The sequence below is a fragment of the Pinus tabuliformis genome, chromosome 7 (genome assembly GCF_031772625.1).
Source record: "Pinus tabuliformis cultivar Carrire ecotype Pingquan chromosome 7, CPIR1, whole genome shotgun sequence".
Classification (NCBI taxonomy): domain Eukaryota; kingdom Viridiplantae; phylum Streptophyta; class Pinopsida; order Pinales; family Pinaceae; genus Pinus; species Pinus tabuliformis.
Window position 1 is genome coordinate 185,657,565 of NC_142293.1, and position 21,434 is coordinate 185,678,998.

Consider the following 21,434-nt stretch of genomic DNA (forward strand, 5'->3'; position numbering starts at 1 on the left):
AACCCGGGGTTGGGGTTCTCAAACCCGTCCCGGGTTCTCGAACCCAAGTACTGGATTCTGGTATGGGTGCTTCTGAGAAGAACACATAAGAACCGGGTTCTTCTATGAAGAACCGAGTTCTCCATTAAAAAAATTTGGGTTCTTTTGTCTTGACAGGTACGAAGAACCCTGATGATGGGTACTTGGAACCCCAAAATCGGGTTCTTTGGAGTTCATTTTAGTTTTTATTTTTAAATTTTTAATTAATTTAATGGGCTTTCCCTAATATTCCAAGTAGCTAGTTATGCATCTTTCAAGAGGAATTGGAGTACTTATGCCTTTATCCATTCAGTAAAGAGAAATAGGTTGGGCTCAAAGAAGGCAGAGAACTTAGTGTACATTCATAGCACACTTTGTCTCATATCTCAAAAAGATGGGACCAATACACAGATGATGCTATGTGTGTGGGCGAGGAGGTACAACCAGATGGCCTTATTGAGCTACCTCCAATTTCTATGGATGAGAAAGAGCCTCAAGATGAGAGTGATTTCTACCTGGAGAGCATGCTAGCTGAAGATCTGAGTGATGTTGATGACATGGCTTGAGAAAGCCATTGTTCACTATTAGCTATTTTTATTTTAATATTTTAAAATTTCCTAGTTTTTGTTTGGAGATGCCTTAAGGCAAATTTTGAATGTAGAATGACAATGGACATATATCATGATTCTTATTAATATGTAAACTCCAATATGCACTTGATATAACACTAGAAATTTTGAAATTTCATTGTGAATGTTGAATGTTCAATGATGTGCATGTTTAAATATTTAAAGTTTAAATCATAAGTATTTTAGTTTTCTTGTTTAAAGTCGAAAAATATACAAATTCACATATATTATAATTTATAAAATATAATATTTATATATTATATATATAAATTATAATATACCCCCGACGAACCCACGCACCCTGTTTCAAAAAATGACGTCCCCATCCCCATCCCCGTCCCCGCACCCGTCCCCGAACCCACGTTTCCTGGCAACATAGGGTCCCATTCTTCAACAAAGCCTATTTATCAAGGACTACTCAAGAATCCAAGTTCTCAAAGGATTTAGGGATTGAGAATCTCCTTCATTAGTCTTATCCTTCTACCTCAATCCTCCAATCCTCATCCCCTCTCCCTAGAAGATCAATTTCCTTGCTTAAAAGGCAAGCAAGTTCCACTCTTCATTCTATCCTAGGGAAAGGGTTTCTAGGGTCACTTCACACCTCTTCATTGATCTATACTTTATAAGTGACTTCCCTAACTATCGGGTCTCCTCCCATCGGTGAAAGTTCGTAAAGAGCATGGAATCTTCATTGAGGTGACAGTGGGCTAAGACTCCATTTGTTGCCCTTGGCCTAGCATTTGCCCTTTAGGGATTCCCCTTAGGTCCCCTGCTAGTTTGAGTGGGTAACAAGTTGAATGCCCAGTGTTTGTGCCAATCGATCTCCTACTATTGATTTGGGGTAGTATCAGATGTGCTCTAGCCATGAAAATTAGTGGAGAGGCTAAAGCACATGAGATCTCAAAGACGCAGAAATGGTTTGGACATATTGTACCTAGTTTGGGAGATATTAAAATAATTAATATTTTTAATGGAGTTCCTAAGTCTAAACTTGGAAAAATAAAATATTAATGGGTATTAATATAAAACTGGGTTAGAAGGTTCCAAAAGTCATGGATCAAACCAAATCTTATCTTAGCCTTTGATTAGAGATTTAATCTCGATCATTGAAGGACCAACAGGAAAAGTATAAGAGGAGGCTTGAGGGTCAGTTGGAAGACACACCAGAGTGATCAGTCATTCGATTTGCTAGAGCGGGGTTGTTAAGCAAAGTCGAATCAGTGATCAACAGCGAGGGGCAGTGAGTACTGGGCAGAGAGGCAGAGACAGTGCCAAGAGACCAGCGCAGAAGCAGAGAGCGAGAGGCAGCAGCCAGAGTAGGCCACGCAGAGCCCAGCAGAGACAGCGCTGAGGCCAGAGGGACTACATCATCCACGCAAAAGCTATTGGAGTGATGCAGAGGGTCCCAAAGGTTGCGCAGTGCCTCAGAGGGTTGACACAGAGGGTCCCAAAGGCTGCACAGTGCCTCAGAGGGTTGACGCAGAGGGTCGTAGGGCTAGCGCAGGTCAGCAGGACAGTGACGCAGAGGCTAGAAGGGCCAACGCTAAGCTTCAAAGTCGCCGGAGAGGGTTTTGTGGGACAGGTTTTCTGAATACCTATTTCCGAATATAGAGGTATTACTGCCGTGTATTTTTCTCTATCAGGTAAGCCGGTTAGGCACCCAGTTGTACTCAAGGAAATACTGCATAATAATAAACCCTCAGAATAGCTGCACCGGTTTTCCCGCATTGGGTTTTTCCAGGGACATTTGTCCAAAAATAACGGTGTCACTCGTGTGCTTGTTTTCTTTCAGTTGTTGATATGTAGATGTTATGACTCTATTGTGTTTATTTCGGTATTTAAATGTTCTAAATAACTTGTTCAGAATTTACAAGTAGAAGAAATAAACCAGGAGAATATAGATTAATTTTCTAACGGATAGAATTAGAAAATTCAACATTGTATCAGGGCATGGTTACAAATCACAGGAGAGCTGAAGGCATCAGCTAAGCAGAGCATTTGCAGCAAAATTAGTTGTCCCGAGTGACAGTAGCTGATCCTTGCAGAAGAAACAGAGGAAGGGTTGACGCAGAGGGACTGCGTCATCAGTCCGGGCCATAGAGAGGCCAACGCAGAGGCTCAGGAGAGCAAAGAGAGGCTCACGCAAAGCCACGCAGAGACCAGGAGGGTTGACGCAGTGGATGAGGGAGTTATTTTTGCTGTAGCCGGGATTGCGCAGAGCCTAGAGGCTCAGTCCTTCAGTTGTTGGGGAGAAGGAAGTTGTGGGAAGTTTGCGGGAGTGAAGCTGGTGGGGTATTGTGGTCAGAACAGTACCTAACAGGGCAAGACCAAGGTAGAGGGAGTTGTTGTCGAGGCGGATTTCTAGCCAAGGAATCTGAATCAGTGCTGCAGTTGCACAGACAATCGGAGAGGGGCAACTTGACGGTTGGCAGAAGGATTTCCAGGAGGGAAATTGGGACTCAAAGGGAGTACGAAAGAGAACTTCCAGATGGCAAGTAGAGAGACTCGGTAGGAGTCGAACCGAGAACTTCCAGGCGAGAAGTAGAGAGACTCGAAGGAGTCGACAAAGAAGAGCAGAGAGATGGTTGTGAATGGGCTGAGAGATCAGGACAAGCTAGACGAAGCGTCCAACTTTGTGGTCTGGAAGGCCAGGATCTTGTCCATTCTAGACAGACACCGTATCAAGGGCTTCACCTTGAGAGTAATGGCTATCCCAGTTGACCCAGTAGCTAATGAAAGGTACGAGCAGGCAATGGCTAGGGAAAATTGCATCATCCTTGATGGGGTCAAGGATCATGTGGTCCAACATTTTGTCGAGAAGGAAACGACAATGGAGATGTGGGACAATTTGAAGACATTGTACCAGCATACTTCCGTGCAAAGGAAGATGCTCCTAGAGAATCAGTTAAGTTCATACCAAATGCAGAAGGGAGAGCAGATAGATCTCTTCCTCGATCGGTTGAATGGTATCCGTGACCAACTGACTTCCATAGGGGCCACGCCGGATCAGGAGTTGATGGTGAGGACCGCACTTAACGCAGTCTCCAAGGAGTGGGAGACATTTGTCCAAAGCATACTAGTCAGGGTGAGTCTTCCAAATGGGGAAGAACTATGGGCGGCTCTTCATCAAGAAGAGATCAGACGGCTAACCAAAACGGGAAGTAGCAGTAAAGGGATCAGGATCAAGAAGGAAGAGGAAGAGGATGCGGCTCTAGCATCTGCGAGAAAGTAGGTGAAGAGGAAGAAGAAGGACCTCTCCAAGGTCAAGTGCTTCCATTGTGGGGAACTGGGTCACTATGCAAACCAGTGTCCAAGGAAGAAGAGTAAGGGAGAGGCTTCTCACTCTAAGGCAGCGCCAGCAAATGCAGAGAAAGAAGTCAAGGAGGATGACGATTGTGCCATGAGTGCTCATTTACCTCTAGAGAAGAGGTGGGGAGACATCGAGCTGTAGTCAGGAGGACTATAAGCGATGAAGGGTAGGATCCATGAGGTACCCAACCTCTTGGATTATACCTTGCTACAGGAACCTCGAAGAGGAGTAGCAGGACTGGCAGATGTAGGTAGAGACGGATGCGAATGAAGCGACAGAGAATGCTACAGTGCAGGAGTCCCAGGGCAACGCGAGGCTAGCAAGTTGCAACAGTGCGAGAGGCACGGGAATGTTGCAACAATGCAGGATGGCACAGAGAGGTTTGCAATGGTGCAAGATGCAGGGAGTTGTTGTAACAACGCAGAGGTCAGTAGAGGGAGCACTTGTCAGCGGTAGAGGGAGCTTCAGCATCAGGAGTGTTTCTAGCCTGACAGGGATGTTAGAAGTTGGGTGGATCGGTTACTTACTTCTCAGTAACTTAGTTGCAGTGCAATATCATGATGAAGCATGATGAGAGGGGGATGCAGTGCAGATGTAGTGTTGGGAGGATGGACCAGCAGCTGCACGGATGCAAGGGTAGCTGCCATACGGATGCAGCAGAGGTAGTGGCAGGGCCATGGGCAGCAGTACAGGATGCAGTAGTGCAGAGGATGTTGGGCGAGGAGGCCTAGCATCAACATAGGTACCGGTGCCGTATAATCAAAGTGATGCTCAATGAGGAGTATTACTAGAGCACAATCCTCGCTAAGAGAGAGTGTTGATTTGGGGTAGCGTTGGATGTACTCTGGCCATGAAAATTGGTGGAGAGGCTAAAGTACATGAGATCTCCAAGACCCAAAAATCGTTTGGACAGATTGTATTCAGTTTGAGAGATATTCAAATAATTAATATTTTTAATGGAGTTCCTAAGTCTAAACATAGGAAAAATAAAATATTAATGGGTATTAGTATAAAACTGGGTTAGAAGGTTCCAAAATTCATGGATCAAGCCAAATCTAATCTTTGCAGTTGATTAGAGATTTAATCTCGATCGTTGAAGGACGACCAAGAAAAGTATAAGAGGAGGCTTGAGGGTCAGTTGGAAGACACACCAAAGTGAGCAGTCATTCGATTTTCTAGAGCAGGGTTGCTAAGCAAAGTCGAATCAGTGATCAGCAGCGAGGGGTAGTGAGTACTGGGCAGAGAGGCAGAGACAATGCCAAGAGATCAACACAGAAGAAGAGAGCGAGAGGCAGCAGCAAGAGTAGGCCACGCAAAGCCCAGCGAGATAGCGCAAAGGCCAAAGGGACTGCGTCATCCACACAGAAGCTGCTAGAGTAACGCAAAGGGTCCTAGAGGCTACGCAGTGCCTCAAAGGGTTGACGCAAAGAGTCCTAGGGCCGACGCAGGTCAACAGGAGATTGACGCAAAGGCCAAACGGGGCAGCGCTGAGCTTCAAAGTCGTCGGAGAGGGTTTTGCGGGACAGGTTTTCTGAATACCTGTTTTCGAATATAGAGGTATTGATGTCGTGTATTTTTCTCTATCGAGTGAGCCGGTTAGGCACCCAGTTGTACTCAAGGAAATACTGCATAATAATAAACCCTCACAATAGTTGCACCGGTTTTCGCGCATTGGGTTTTTCCGGGGACATTTGTCCAAAAATAACGGTGTCACTTGTGTGCTTGTTTTCTTTCAGTTGTTGATCTGTAGATGTTGTGACTATATTGTGTTTATTTCAGTATTTAAATGTCTTAAATAAATTGTTCAAAATTTACAAGTAGAAGAAATAAACCAGCAGAATACAGATTAATTTTCTAACGAGTAGAATTAGAAAATTCAACACCTACTCCATCCGAATGTCCAATTCTTGTGCCAATTGACCTAATGCTCCAGCTGAATTCCCAGTTATTGTGCTGATCAATCTGCCTCTCCAACATCCTACTTCCTCTTTTATAATTTTCTAACCTAATCCCCAAAGTGGAGGAGGATTGAGATTGCATCTCCACACTTGAGATCTATGGTCAGGATCAATGTTACATTTACCATTATAAGCAATTTATTGACAAGCGTCCAAAATTTAAATTATCAGCAATATTAGGGAAAATATCGGAATTATCGAGAAACTTAAAAAAATACAGAAAAAATCATTTTTTCTTATTTTTTTAAACTTCTAAAGCAAACATTAACATCAAACAAACACATTGATACATAAATATGAAAATAAAATTGATATATAATATGTATAAGATGTGAAATGGTACATCATATATGAATACTAAAATATGGTATTTGTCCTAAGTCATAAGATCTATCATAATGATACAAAAACATATCAAAACAAAAATAAACATATCTAGTGAGATGAATCATGGCAATGAAAACAATAGATTGCCACTTGTTTGCTTGATGGAAAATGGTCATAGCATCCTTGACAATGTTATCAAAACCAGACCAAAAGATTGGTCGACCAAAAATACATAAAATATTCAAATTTTGAAAAGAACATATAACTCATATGCATTCATATGATTCCAGATTATCATAGGTGAATATGTAAGTTTTCACATGTATATAACAAGGGTGCATATAACCAAAATAGCACCTAGTGCAACGTATCTGTGAATTAAAATGGATCAACAAAGAGGCTCTAAATGGCCTCTAGAGTCCAAAAATCATGCTACAACAAATAACTACATAACATCAAAATCATTCCCTATATTAGGATCATCCTCAACAAGATCACTCTCTAAGCATTAAAATAAAATAGAAAAAGATTCACATGTCTAATCAATGATTTTTCTTGAGTGAAATGTACATTCATAGCAAGGTCATGACAGAGAGGTTCAAAAGTCAATGTCACCAACATCGAGGTACATAGAGGGCTTGGAGCTCTTGATTAAATATTTATTTTTTTTATAAAAAAACATAATTTTAAAGATTTTAAACATAATTTTAAAGATTTTCATTCATGTTTCCAAACACACAGCATTATAATATAGATGGAAGACAACATATGATCAAAGTAGGCTCATGAACCAATCCATTATATCAAAATGGTACCCAATGGCAATACATAGTCAACTGTCATACATGATCGAAGACTCAAAACAAAAAACACATAACCAAGGAGGCTAGAAATGGCCTCTACAACAAAAGTAAACTGTGACGGTGACCAGACTCCAGTACTAGTACTACAGTACTACTGGGCCACTGACTAGTAGCTACTGTCAGAGGAGCCAAGATCACGTCGATCAATCTCTGGATCATCATCATCAGAGTCAGACAGGGGGCCCCATGGCTCCTCCTCATCATCATCATCCCCAACTGCAACTGTAGAAGTGGTACCACTAGCAGGCTATGCAACTGCAGCAGATGCAAGCTGAGATAGAGTAGATATGCGGCTGCGCTTCTGTCGTGGCTGAGCAGAGGAAGCACCTACAACTGGAGTCCCTGCTGGCTGTGAGACTGAGGCTGGTGGATTGGGATCTGCATTCAACTGAATAAGCTGAAGTTGAACAGCATGTTCAAGTTCAACTGATGTCTCCAAATCTAAATCTAAATCAAGATCCTCATCAGGATCAAACTCTGCTGGACAACTCTCCACTACCCAATCTGATGTTGGATCAATGTCTTCCAACACAATGGGATCTAAATCCGGTCTTTTGTTCAGCAAATGGTTTTGTCTGAGCCGGAGAGGTTGTATTGGACAAAAACTAGATCATTTAACCGTTTTTGATCCAAACGGTTTCTCTTCTTTGTGTGAATCCTCTCAAAGACAGCCCAATTGCGCTCACACCCAGATGCACTGCAAGTTTGACTCAAAATACGAATTGCAAACCTTTGCAATTCAGGACAATGGCCACCAAAGGCCTCCCACCATTGTGCTGCAAAAAACATAGGAGTGTAATGAGTTAGCTCAACAAAATTACAAATTATATCTAACTTTCAAATTATAAACAATTTAACAAACTTTAAAAAAAAAGTAAAACTATTAAGAATTTGAAAATTGAAATTTTTGTTTACCTGGCTCATCTGCTTCTCTTGCAATCTTCGCTAGGTTCTTCCCAAAGGTACCTGCTGCATTGCTGAAGATATTGGCCTGTCGGTGTATCTCCAGCTGATCAGACTCCAATGGGATCATGCGTTCAATGCAATCAACCAGTCCATCTCTGACCTCCCCCGTCAAAGCTCCTGACTCCTTAGCTTTATAATGATACCGTGGGTTCAAAAAATACCCAGCTGCATGTATAGGGCGATGGAGTTGATTGTTCCATCTTTCATCAATGATTGCGCAAATGGGCCCATACTTTGCCACTCTATCCTTGTATACCGTCTTTATTTTCTCCTTTGCTTGATCCATAGCCTCATAAATGAAGCCCATAGCCAACCTTTCCCCATCCACCAACCGCAACACCTTAACTAGTGGCTCAGCAAGCTTCACAATCTCTGTTGCCTTTCTCCAAAAAGTTTCTTCATGGACTTTCCTTTTCAATTCTTTGCCTTCTGGTTTGTTAGACCAATTGCTTTGATTCCATTCATCACTGGAAAACATCTTTTGCAAGTTTCTATGTTGGGAAAGCATAGATTGCAATGTCAAAAAATGTGTAGCAAATCTAGTGATGGCAGGCCTAATAATATCCTTGCCCCCAGTGTGTTTCCTCATGAGGCTCAAAACCAATGTATGATTGTAGATAAATTTTGTTATGCTTTTGGCATGATCTATAGTGTTTTTGACCCAATCTAATTTTCCAATATCCTCAAGCATGAGGTCTATGCAATGTGCAGCGCATGGGGTCCAAAATATGGTCTTGTGTTTTTCCTCTAACAGTTTACCAGCAAGAACATAGTTAGAGGCATTATCTGTGATGATTTGAACAACATTAGCCACCCCCACCTCCTCAACAACCTGATCCAATAGCTGAAACAACAAGTGGCCATCTTTTATCTTATTAGATGCATCAACTGATTTTAAAAACATGGTTCCCTGTGGGCAGAAGACAAGAAAGTTTATGATGGTACGGTTTCTTTGATCAGTCCATCCATCTAACATGATGGTACACCCTGTTCTTGCCCATGAGTCCCTGAACTCTTGCAAATACTCATTAATGGATTGAATTTCTTTCTGCAAACGAAACCCCCTTAGCTCATGCATAGTAGGGCCTTTGAAGCCTTTTCCAGCAGCATGTATGGCATCAAACATAGGCTCATAATATGGTGAACGAGCAGCATTAAAGGGGATATCAGCATCATACCACCATCTAGCTATGTAATCACAAGCAGTCTCCCTCAATTCTTTCTTCCAATGGTCATCTAAAGTGGGCTGCATTTGAGTTTTACTAACTTCAGGACCATGTGCATCTGATGGAGAGGAGGGAGTGAAATAACTTTTGATAGTCACATCACCCTTTTTCAAATTCATTCTACCCTTTCCCTTATCTTGAACAGAAGCAAAAGAGGGAGGAACATATCGGAAAGGGTTGGATGCCTCAGTTTGAGGGATAGAGGAAGAACCCTCAAAATCATAGTGGGGGTTGGTAGCCATCATTTTTTGTATCTCCCTCTTCCTCCCAATTTCAGTCTGTATGTCTTTTTGCCTAGCCTTATCTTCTTTAAATTTCTCAAAGCTGGCCAACAAATTCTTTCTAATCTCCCCAATTTCTGGTGAGGTACATGGGGTAATTTGGCCTCTAATCCCTGCCAAGTGTTGTTTCAGCCTATTAATGCCCCCAGGACCTTCCTTAATTTTCCTATGGCAAAATTTGCATTGCATTTGACTATCAACCATTTCAACATATGCCCAAGCAGGATCTCTTGCTCTAGGTGCCATTTTTTGACTAGGAAATGAAAGCAAACAATCTGAAAATGACAAAAAAAAAACATTGATTCAATGTTCATTTATTTGACAAAAAACACTCTCTAAGCTTTCTAGATATGCACCTAAAATTTACTAAGCAAAAACAGATTTATAGAGGTGGAAAAAAATACCTCCAGGCACAAACTGCCTCCTCAAGCTTGCTCCAAGAATCAGCTCCTCAATGCTGCTCCAAATGGCTGCCCAAGAAGCTCCTCACTCCAGCTACAATGCTCCTCCAAGACTCCTCACTGCTACTCCAAAACAAGCTCAAGAACTGCTCACTAACTCTCAAAGAAGACTCTCACTCAAATGCATAAGACTGCTGTGAGTGAATGAGAGCACTTGGGTGTGTTAAATAGGGTTTGGGAGGGGGAAATGGACCCCAAAAATCATTTACCATATTCAAATAGCTGTTTGGGGTCCAAACCAAACATAAAACAGTTAAAAAATACATTAAAAAACGTTGATTGGTTTGCTGTTTACGCGCCTGGGCCGTCCCTTTGTGACTCGGCCGAGTCATATCGGAAACGGCCGGGTTGGCCGAGTCATGGGTGACTCGGCCAACCGGACCGTTTCCTAGGCCGGGTCACTCTCCCACCTTTTGACTCGGATCAAGCCAGCCGTTTCGGTTTCGAAACGGCCGTTTCTTAAAACAGGGATAAGGATATACCAGTAGGAAATAACCCCACATGTTTCTCCTTATCTTGTTTTCTAGCATGAGACCATCTGTCTAAAAGTAATTTTTCAAATTCTTCATCGGGCAGGTTGGAACACTTCTTTTGGTTAAGTAATCCCCACCATGTGGTTGCCTCATCTCTAAAGTTCTGCACTATCCACCATTTCCAATTGTTGTTCCATAACCACTTCTGTTTTTTAATGTATTCTTCAATAGTAGGACCATTATCTCTTCCTGTAAATAATAGAACCTTGCTAGAAGCCATGAAGAGGGTTTTGAAAAAAAATGGTGAAAATTTGAATTTGTCACAATTCTGTCAATATTGCTCAGAATCCCTATTATGACCTGTTTTCATAAATGGAACAATCATTCTGCATCTACCCATGTGATAGAAATCTTGATCCAGACACTAGAATTTCAAATCTATGCTGCAACTCTCCCGTCGTCACCCAAAATTTCTGAAAAAATGGCCAATTTTAAATCAGCGATATCTCCCTCATCCGGACTCCAATTTGACTGATTTTTTTTTTGAAATTGGGTATTTTTTCACAAAGAATCCAGATATGCAATTAGATTTTACAGATCTTTTGCCAAGACGTCCAGATCTGCGCCGCAAATTCGCTGCCCCGAAAAATTGTCTGCAACCCCACTGATTTTTAAATCAGCGATATCTCCTTCATCCGGACTCCAATTCACCCGATTTTTTTTTTGAAAACGGGTATTTTTTCACATAGAATCTAGATCTGCAATTAGATTTTGCAGATCTTGCACCAAAACGTACATATCTGATCTGCAAACTCGCCGACCCTGAAATCCTGCAAAAATTTAAAAAAAAAAATTCTCCACTTTTGCGCCCAAGAAAGTGCTCTGATACCACTTGTTCTAGCTCCAATACCACTTGTTGTAGCTCTGATACCACTTGTTGTAGATCTAACCCAAGAATATTATAAATCTGATATGAAAATATAAGATAATGCAAATAAACCCAGAAATAATATGAAATGATTCTTTATTGATATCAAACCCTTAAGGTAGGGCAACACCATACATTCACTCCTTAAGGAAGGAGAACACTCCACAAGCCATATGCCTGTACATACAATAATCCTTCACTATACTCCTTGACTTGGAGTCTCTAGCCTCTATATAGGCCTCATACATACAATACCATGGGTCATTACCATGGTTCCCTCATACCATCAAACTAATACCATGGGCCCATTACATTATTATTAACTACTTGTGGTCCCTTACATGACATGGGTTAACCACCTTATTTATTACTATGGCCCATCCCATTATTACATTATTACCTTGGGTACCTCCCTTGGTACCCCATATTATCCCCCCTAGGTATATAACAGAGCTAGACATCAACACATAGGCCGACTAGATGTCCTCCCAAGCATCTTGCCATAAGATGTTTTATCTCTCCTAATCAACTTGACATTTGTTAAGCATCTTGTGGATTAATCTATAGTTGAAAATTTGCACTTGTATCCATAAGCATTTATCTTGTTTCAGATTGTCATATCATTATTGTTAAGTACTCTTGCTATAAGATAATTTACATTAAGTACTTAAAGAACTCAAACAAATCTTAACTCAAGATAATTTCACTCATCATCATTGCACAAGCATTCTAGGAACTAGTTCCATTAAAACTTACCTCCAAGCATAAGCTTGGTTGATAGAAACATAGGGCTACCCTTCTCACCTAGCTTGAGGAGCTTAGAAACTCTTCGATGGTTAACACAGTGACCTTGCAGCCGTCAGAGCCACAGTCTCTGCAGTGCTGAAGTCATCAAGTGATAGAAGCCTAACAGAAGGTATCATTAATCAAGCCTTTGCCTACTTCCTGTTGGCCTCCTTCCCACAACCTACCTTGGAGCCTAACTCCAAAACAGTTAAAGGAAGGTTACATCTAGACTATGCATATAATTAAAATTAACCAAGATCCTTGCATCACACCTAGATCCTAGGATTTGCATAAGCATATAGGTTAGCTAATCATACAAGCAGCAGTTGTCCATCCGATTACTTGGTCATAATTTATAATAAGAAAGAACTCTTGACTCCATAAGGCACTGGTCTCAAACTCTAAATCTAATCAAATCATTAATCTTGCTAAATTTTTACCAAGTGGTTAGGCCACTCAACTGTGTCTCCTGGGCAAGTTGGTTCCCAACTTGTTTTCCTTCATCTCATTTCCATAGGGACTACCCCCCATAGCCTGCTGTTTGGAGACAGCGAAAACGGAGAGGTCGGGGATCAGGGTGACAGCCCCTGACCTAAGCTGTAAGGCCTTCGCGACTCGGGCAGGCGTGCACGACGGGCGAACGGTGAACGCGACGGGCGGGCGCTCCTTGCACGACGAGCGGGCGCTCCGTGCACGACGAGCGGGCGAACGATGTGCGACGGTTCTCCGGATATGCGACGAAGTGCGACAAACGACCGAGCCACTTGTGACAAAAAAATGCGACGATACATGGAGCACTTAACACTTAGTGCGAAAATGGAAAGGAGACCGAAAGCTTTATACCACGATTTGGAGAGGCTTGTGTATTAGCAAAGCCGACTTGCAAAAAGGTTAAAGCGTGGGCGTTATGACATGTTTATGGGGTCGGCCTTAAGGCTGACACCCCTTACACTTGGAGCTAGCATGCGTATATATACAAAGGCGCAGAGCTTCATTTGAGCATCGAACAACTTCGCATCTCTTCTACAACTTCGATAGGGGTAAAAGGGAAGGCGCAGGAATAGTAGAGTGCGCATAACTCATGCGCTCTACCATTGGAGTGCGCAGTTTTACCGGAGGTCGAACATAGGTGCAGAGATACGGTTTGGAGTTGGGATTTTGTGCAGAACTGAAAGGTGGAGTTCTTGGTGTCTCGGGTGAGCACCCTCCTACCGTAAGAGGTTGGCACATGGTTGTAAAAGGCTGTCTTTGCCTTGATTGTAAATATTTCTAAGTGTTGGCTTGAATTCTATCAAGCACACTTGTATGATGTATTATTGAAGAACTGCTATAATATATTATTGTCGGGCAGACTTTACCAGGAGTTGCCCCTCCCTTTATACTTGTGTGCAATTGTTATTTTTCATGGTTAATTGCATAATGGATAATGAATGAGTATGGGCTTCATTAAGTATAAAGGATAAATGCATTTTACTTGGTTGCAAAACACAAACTAAGTAAGGACAAGTGAATTAGGCGTAGTCCATGTGTACGAGTATTGGTGAAAAGAAAGGGCACGGTGGTGCCGCACCTCGCCGGCACGGTTGAAAGACCACCGTAGGCTTGGGGGTGTGACAGGTGGTATCAGAGCAGCTAATCCGGGTATTGAAGCATTGAAGCTGATACACACCCTGAAGGTGGTATCAGAGCAAGGTTTGCTCGTGAAGACTTGGAAATTTGACAGTTGAGCAGGGTTGCTCGTGACAAGGTACTGCAGGTGAAGAAAACCGTTTCACACGAAGTGGAACAAGGGTTGGTTCTAATTGCAGGTGACTTGGTGAAGCTATTGAATGGTCGAAACTAGATTGCAAAAGAGCAAGAAGTTGTTAGAGATGGCAACTGATTCTCAGGCTGGGTCTAGTCACACGATGAAGGATACTACTCTTGGGTTCATTGAAAAGGTGATCGAAAAGATGGAGGCTTTGGAGACTTCTTGGGACAAGAAGATGGACTCACTTGCTAGAGAGCGAGAGACCAACTTGAAGACCAAGGAAGAGCTTGAAGAGCTTTGGGTACAACATGATGAACTCCGAGCACAGTATGAGTACATTGATCTTATGTGTACACAACTTGAAGTAAGGGTCAAGGAGGTTGAAGAATCAAGGGATCAAGGTCTTGCAGAGATCGTGAACTTGAGGAAAACTCTTGACACAGCCAATGATGAGATAGCGGTGTTGAAGAAGGCAGTGAGGCACAACTCAGGTGGAGGAGTACCTCGTATGAAAGTCAAGGTTCCGGAATCTTATGATGGCACAAGAAATGCAAAGACTCTTGGCAACTTTCTATGGGACATGGAGCAATACTTGGAACGTTTGGGTCTATCTGATGATGAGACGAAGGTCAAGGTAGCTGCTCAGTTCTTAACAAAGGATGCTAAGATGTGGTGGCGAAGGAGGTTAGATCAGATTGCCAATGGTAGTGCTGATGACATTACTTCGTGGGATGACATGAAGAAAGCTTTGCAGACTCATTTCAGTCCTCAGGATGAAACATGGGAAGCAAGGACGAAGATTAAGTACATAAAACAAACCGGAAGCCTACAAGCATATCAGCGGGAGTTTGCAAGTGCAGCTCTGGAACTTCCTGACATGGCGGAAAGGGACAAGGTGTTTAACTTCATTATTGGGTTGAAACCTTGGGCACGCAATGAAGTGAAGAGGCAGAAGATAAGGACACTTGAAGAAGCTTTTGTTGTTGTTGACAGGTTGGTGGAACATTATGATGAGACTTCTGATGATAGAAAGAAGAAGTCCGAGAAACCGAAAGATAAGAAGAAGGAAGATGCTTCGAAATCAGATGATAGCTCGAAGGCAAAGAAACCTTTGAAGTGTTGGATTTGTGCTGGTCCACATACGGTGAAGAATTGTCCTTCTAAACCAAAGGTGGCTGCTATTGCACAATCTAATGGAAAGAATGAAGGTGCTTCTGTGGGGATGATGCAGATACTTGGTGCTTCTGCTACTACGGAAGTAATCTCTAGAAGAGATCCCGAAAGGAACAGATTGGAGTATGTTCAGATGAAGGTTGGAGGTGCTGATGTACTCACTATGGTGGATAGTGGGGCTTCTCACAACTTCATGAGTGAAGATACTGCGAGAAGAATTGGACTGAAATTTGTACCGGTAAAGGCACAAATGAAGACAGTGAATTCTCCTCCTATGGGAATTCTTGGTATAGCTGAGAAGGTGGACACTACACTTGGTGAATGGACCGGGAAGGTGGACTTCACTATAGTACGGATTGATGACTATGAAGCTGTATTGGGAATGGAATTCATGAAACAATTTGAGGCTACGGTTGTACCACATTTGAGGAAACTCTACATTTATGATGGAAGGGAAGATGTATCCATTGGTGTTCCAAGTTCCAACCATTGGTGTGACAAAACCTGATCATAAATTAGGAGGAATGCAAATGGAGGATATGGAGAAGGTGAACAAGCAGTTGTCCACTGTTGAGGCAAAGCTTGTGGAGCAGTCATTGGTCATGAGATCACTCTCAGATAGCATCTTGGATTTATCAAGAAGGCTAGAGCTGGTGGAAGATGATGATGATGATGTTGATGAGGTATATGTGAGGCCGAATATCCAGAAGGAAGACCGGGAGGCATATCTACAAAGGATGGAGGTTGAGGATCCTGATAGATGGATTGAGTTGATTAGTGAGGGAGAGCCTTCAGGCTCTACTCCCTCTACATCTTCTTAGATGACATAGAAGATGGGGCTCATTGTTAGCTGCTCATGGCAGTGAGTCCTTAAAACATGTTGAGCAGGTATGATTGATGGTGCAGGGATGGCTTGGCATCAAGCATCATGACATGTTGCAGATGGATGGAGTTTCCATGGACCTGAGCATGGGATTATGGATTCTTGATGAGTCGAGGATGTGGCAGATGTTTGAGGAACAGTTGATGAGGACATGAGGATGTTCACTCTCATGGATTGAGCGTGATGGTTGGATTAGCTACCCAACTAGTTCAGACATGGGTTCGCGAAGTGTACAGAGATGTGTTGGCATTATGCTGGAGTATCATGACAGAAGTTCACACGATGATGATTGAGATGACTACTACATTGTGGAGATGAGATGTTGACACATGATTGAGGTGTGTTAGCACTTGTTGATATAGCATGGGCAGTTTTGCACATGGTGATGGTGACATGATGGGGTTGACACATTGTTGCAGTGGACATGTAGCTTGAGTTGGAGGGATCAACCTTCCATGGTGGAAAGCAGCATGAGGAGATTGTGACAGGGTGGTCGATGATCATGAGCACTTATGACATACATTGGTATGGTTGTCTTGGCGACAATTGGTCACTAAGGTGATACATGATGGAGATGGAGCCTTGTATATGTTGCAAGGATGTTTGCCTTATATGGAGGAGTCTACATCATGGTTGATGTTGATCTTGGTGGAGAGCTACCAAGATGGTATGTTGTCGAGGACGACAACGATTTCAGGGGGAGGAGGATGTAAGGCCTTCGCGACTCGGGCAGGCGTGCACGACGGGCGAACAGTGAACGTGACGGGCGGGCGCTCCTTGCACGACGAGCGGGCGCTCCGTGCACGATGAGCGGGCGAACGATGTGCGACGGTTCTCCGGATATGCGACGAAGTGTGACAAACGACCGAGCCACTTGTGACAAAAAAATGCGACGATACATGGAGCACTTAACACTTAGTGCGAAAATGGAAAGGAGACCGAAAGCTTTATACCACGATTTGGAGAGGCTTGTGTATTAGCAAAGCCGACTTGCAAAAAGGTTAAAGCGTGGGCGTTATGACATGTTTATGGGGTCGGCCTTAACGCTGACACCCCTTACACTTGGAGCTAGCATGCGTATATATACAAAGGCGCAGAGCTTCATTTGAGCATCGAACAACTTTGCATCTCTTCTACAACTTCGATAGGGGTAAAAGGGAAGGCGCAGGAATAGTAGAGTGCGCATAACTCATGCGCTCTACCATTGGAGTGCGCAGTTTTACCAGAGGTCGAACATAGGTGCAAAGATACGGTTTGGAGTTGGGATTTTGTGCAGAACCGAAAGGTGGAGTTCTTGGTGTCTCGGGTGAGCACCCTCCTACCGTAAGAGGTTGGCACATGGTTGTAAAAGGCTGTCTTTGCCTTGATTGTAAATATTTCTAAGTGTTGGCTTGAATTCTATCAAGCACACTTGTATGATGTATTATTGAAGAACTGCTATAATATATTATTGTCGGGCAGACTTTACCGGGAGTTGCCCCTCCCTTTATACTTGTGTGCAATTGTTATTGTTCATGGTTAATTGCATAATGGATAATGAATGAGTATGGGCTTCATTAAGTATAAAGGATAAATGCATTTTACTTGGTTGCGAAACACAAACTAAGTAAGGACAAGTGAATTAGGCGTAGTCCATGTGTACGAGTATTGGTGAAAAGAAAGTGCACGGTGGTGCCGCACCTCGCCGGCACGGTTGAAAGACCACCGTAGGCTTGGGGGCGTGACATAAGCGTTGTCGCGGTGCCTATACAATGCGGGCGGCAACACCACTAATGTAAGACTGTGGCGTAAAGCTTAGAGAAGGTGTGGCCAACCATGATAGTCTTGTAGTTAGTTATTCAACCAACAACCACTCCCTAGTTTGTGGATCGGATGGAAAATGTCTCTTACACAAGCAAGGGAGAACCTAGAACAAACCACATGGTTGAATTGATCAGTGATATAAGACAAGTGGTTGGATACCATGATTCAAGAATTCTTCTTGAAAGCATCATCTTAATTTCTCCTTGGTAACTAGGGTTACGGTTAGCTTAAATCTGTATTTTATAGCAACTTTATGTCTATTTGTTGTTTCCGTATGGATAGGTATTAGGGAAGGCATTTAATAGGTATAAAAAGGAAAAATCTAGCAAGAATTGCATGTTTTCACCCCAAAATTAGGGCTGACTATTAAGTAATTACTGTTGTCATACAGCCATAAAAAACTTCATTGTTTACCTAACTCTTGGTTGTCTCTTTGGTAACCTCTGTCCTTTTGTTGATCTTATCATATATACGCTATTTCACAAGCGATTGCATGCCATTGTATGACCCAAATCTGCATATCATAAAAACCCTAACTTATAACAGCTTTCTTCTAAATCATAAAGTTTTTTGGAAAGTGTACTTGAACTTTGTAACTCTTGTCTCAGCCTTTTCAAAGTTTGGCCAGTACCTTTCCCTTCAATCATTAGACCTTGTATCACCTTTGAGCCCTTTTTTGTTGAATATCTTGTTGGTGATTTCTTTAGGGAAGCCACCTTTGTGAGGATAACATCTACCACTAAACAGCTGGAGAAAGGACACTGAGCTCCGTATCTGTTTCAGATTCGCGGATCTGCAGTTCCATCACTTGGACCCCGTGGATCCAGTAGCATAGCTGAGGTGACAGTGGTGACTGATCTCTTGTTGCCATAAGACCTAGGTTGCCTAGTGAGGCTTTGCACGAGGCCCATTGGATTTTGAAATAGCAGTTCCTATACTTGCTCTTCACAAAAACCGTAAATCTACTTGATTATATATTTTACTTTTCTTTCCTAATTAAATTTGGGTGTGGAGGGAGGATCTCCAACAGTGACCCCTGCTAGAAAACCTCAATGCTGGCCCTGGAAATATGGGGTTGTTTGGTCATTTGTTGGGCATGAATAAAATTATTTTATTTCTAGCCATCCTGTAAACCCACCTAACCTCCCATTACCCCATCCCTGAATCTTGATGAAACACAGGAACAGACATAACAAGTTACAAATCTAAGCAATATCTTCTGTAATGGAATCTCACGAAGTTTAAAGATACAACAAAAGTGACAGCTTCAAATATAGTTGAGTAAATAGTTAATATTCCAGGGATCAGTTAACTAAATTCTAATGCTAAGTGAGGTTATAGCATATTGAGAATACTAGTAATGTGGTTATTGACTGTATGTCAATCTGGAAATTATTTATAGAAGAGTGCAGCTAACTTTTCTTGCTGTATATTCAACTTTTCCTTGAAATTAATAATGTTAGTAGTCAATAACCTGACTATAAAGGCAAGAGCTTGAGAACTTACAGGTTGTTCAATTCAAACATGCCAATAATATTCCCATAAATTTTAAGGGATAAAACTGAAAATAATGAGTTAAAGAAAAGGAGTAAATGATAGCCTGTCATTGAGAAACAACCCCAAACAAGTAAATACCTTGATCAGGCACAACGAGCAGGAAATCCAGAAGTTGGTACAGCAATAAAATGAAAAATGGTTTAAATTTTCTTATTAAACCTCTGCTCAATTAAAAGGAAAAAAATAAGATAAAGTTTTACCAGCAGCATCTACATTCATTGACAGCTAATTTTCCTAGATATTAAAAGAGAAAAAGGATACATGGTGCGTATTCTTCTTCAAAAATTGCTCCTTTCAAGAATTGCAATGACTGCAATACAATTCATACAAACAATAAGTCCATTACAAAAGGAACTATAGCTACAAGCAATGTTTCCAACAAGGTACAAATCCATTCATATCATTACCATCTAAGTTGCATGATACATGGAAACAGAAAGATGCTGGAAAAGAGTCCCCTCAAAAATTAGGAAACAAGGAAACATGATATATATATATATATATAATGTGTTATTTCACAAATAGAACAAACAAAAAAATGAGCTGTTTTTTGGTTTTTTGAGTTTTTCAGCCAATGGATTTTTACCATGTTGTAATCTAATCCCAGTTAAGGGCTTTCAGTTGTAATCTATTCAAGTTAACAGATTATGTTTTTGGATGCTACAGAAAACCTAAACATTGTATTATGTATAGTCAAGTTAATACAATGAAGAAAAGAGAGGTGCGGCTCTAAGTTTGCTGGTTTTACTGCTTCAGGGTTTCCAAGGTAAATCTCTATGTATTGCTCTAATCAACAATAAAACCTAAATGGGTTTGAAACATGTTTCAGTCTGTACGAAACACATTTCCTACACGTGGGCTGTGATCCTACAGAATGAGATGCATTTCCAGTCCATCCTGAAAGAATTTCAGTGTTTCTACACGTCTGGTACAGCAGGGATTGGTGCATTTCCTGCAACATGGTTTACCATAACAAGACAAATTAATTAATAACCAGAAGGGTTTGGAAAGAGAAAAATTTCCACCTAATCAGGTTAGAGGAAATCAAGCAATAGATTATTTATCATAAAAACTGATCTTGAAGGTATTTCAGTGAGACCATGAGACAAAACAAGACATTGCTAACATCTTTACTCTCTGTATCTTCATCAATGATTACATATTTCTTATTTTGGCTCTCACTTGAGAAACTATTGTGATGAATATTCAAGTAACATAATGTGCCACCATTAGTGCATGCCCTGCAACACTTCATAAAGGATATAACTTACAGTCCATGCAAGATCCTTTATTTCCTTTCTAAACAGAGTCTCTTCAACGGGATCGATATCATCTGGCAATGCAACACAATCCCACCACCTACAAGCAAATGACATCAATCACCCACAGGCTCAAAGATACACTTTTCGCAGTGCACATGAATTGCATTTTTACATGTTATATATGTACTCTACATTTTAGTCCACTGCCGATTACAGTACAGAAAATATTTGAGGCCTTCAAATGATATGCTATAGCATCTGTGGCCCCAAAATTAAAATACTAGCAATCTAATCAAGATCTGATAAAAAGAAAACAGTCTTTAGTTGAGATAGTTAATAAATTTGATGAGAATCAGCCTGTTAAGTTGCCAATATGCATTTGACAGCTATTATTTGCGAATGAATATACACTCATTACACAATGAGAAAAATCGATTAGACATAATGGATTTACATAGAGCATACTGTCTCTTATATCCCATTGCAAAAGGCTCCCAAATATCCAATACTTTTGACCAATTGAAATCCTCATGTAAATTTTCCTTTGCCCTCTTTATTTTGAGGATGATCATAGAAATCACCTGTATGATTCAAACAATATCAGCACTCTAAATAGTAAACAGCTCCAGTAAAAAATTCAAACCTACACATATTCCATAGAGCAATTTTATTGAAGACAGGTGTACTGAAAACTCTCTACAAGATTACATAATAAAAAACTAAATTCTTCTATTTGTAACGATCCAACTCATTAGCCTAGTTCATAACGTAAAATCTTTC

At 41.5% G+C, this 21,434-nt stretch overlaps 1 protein-coding gene across 2 annotated transcripts in view; it reads right to left on the reverse strand.

Moving 5' to 3' along the window:
• The window catches only part of LOC149246469 (histone-lysine N-methyltransferase ATXR2-like), a 210,926-nt gene extending 189,688 nt beyond the window's left edge, over positions 1-21,238 (reverse strand). Inside the window, exons 1-4 of one of the 2 annotated variants that reach the window (XM_089457933.1) lie at positions 21,109-21,238; positions 20,664-20,751; positions 19,654-19,702; positions 19,342-19,396 (exon numbers count right to left, since the gene is read on the reverse strand). In XM_089457933.1, the coding sequence (XP_089314059.1) occupies positions 19,342-19,396; positions 19,654-19,702; positions 20,664-20,751; positions 21,109-21,110 (194 nt within the window). In that variant the 5' untranslated portion in view covers positions 21,111-21,238. The remainder of the gene's footprint in view (positions 1-19,341; positions 19,397-19,653; positions 19,703-20,663; positions 20,752-21,108) is intronic. The other variant, XM_089457932.1, reaches the window with a different exon arrangement.
• Between the last annotated feature and the right edge of the window lie 196 nt (positions 21,239-21,434).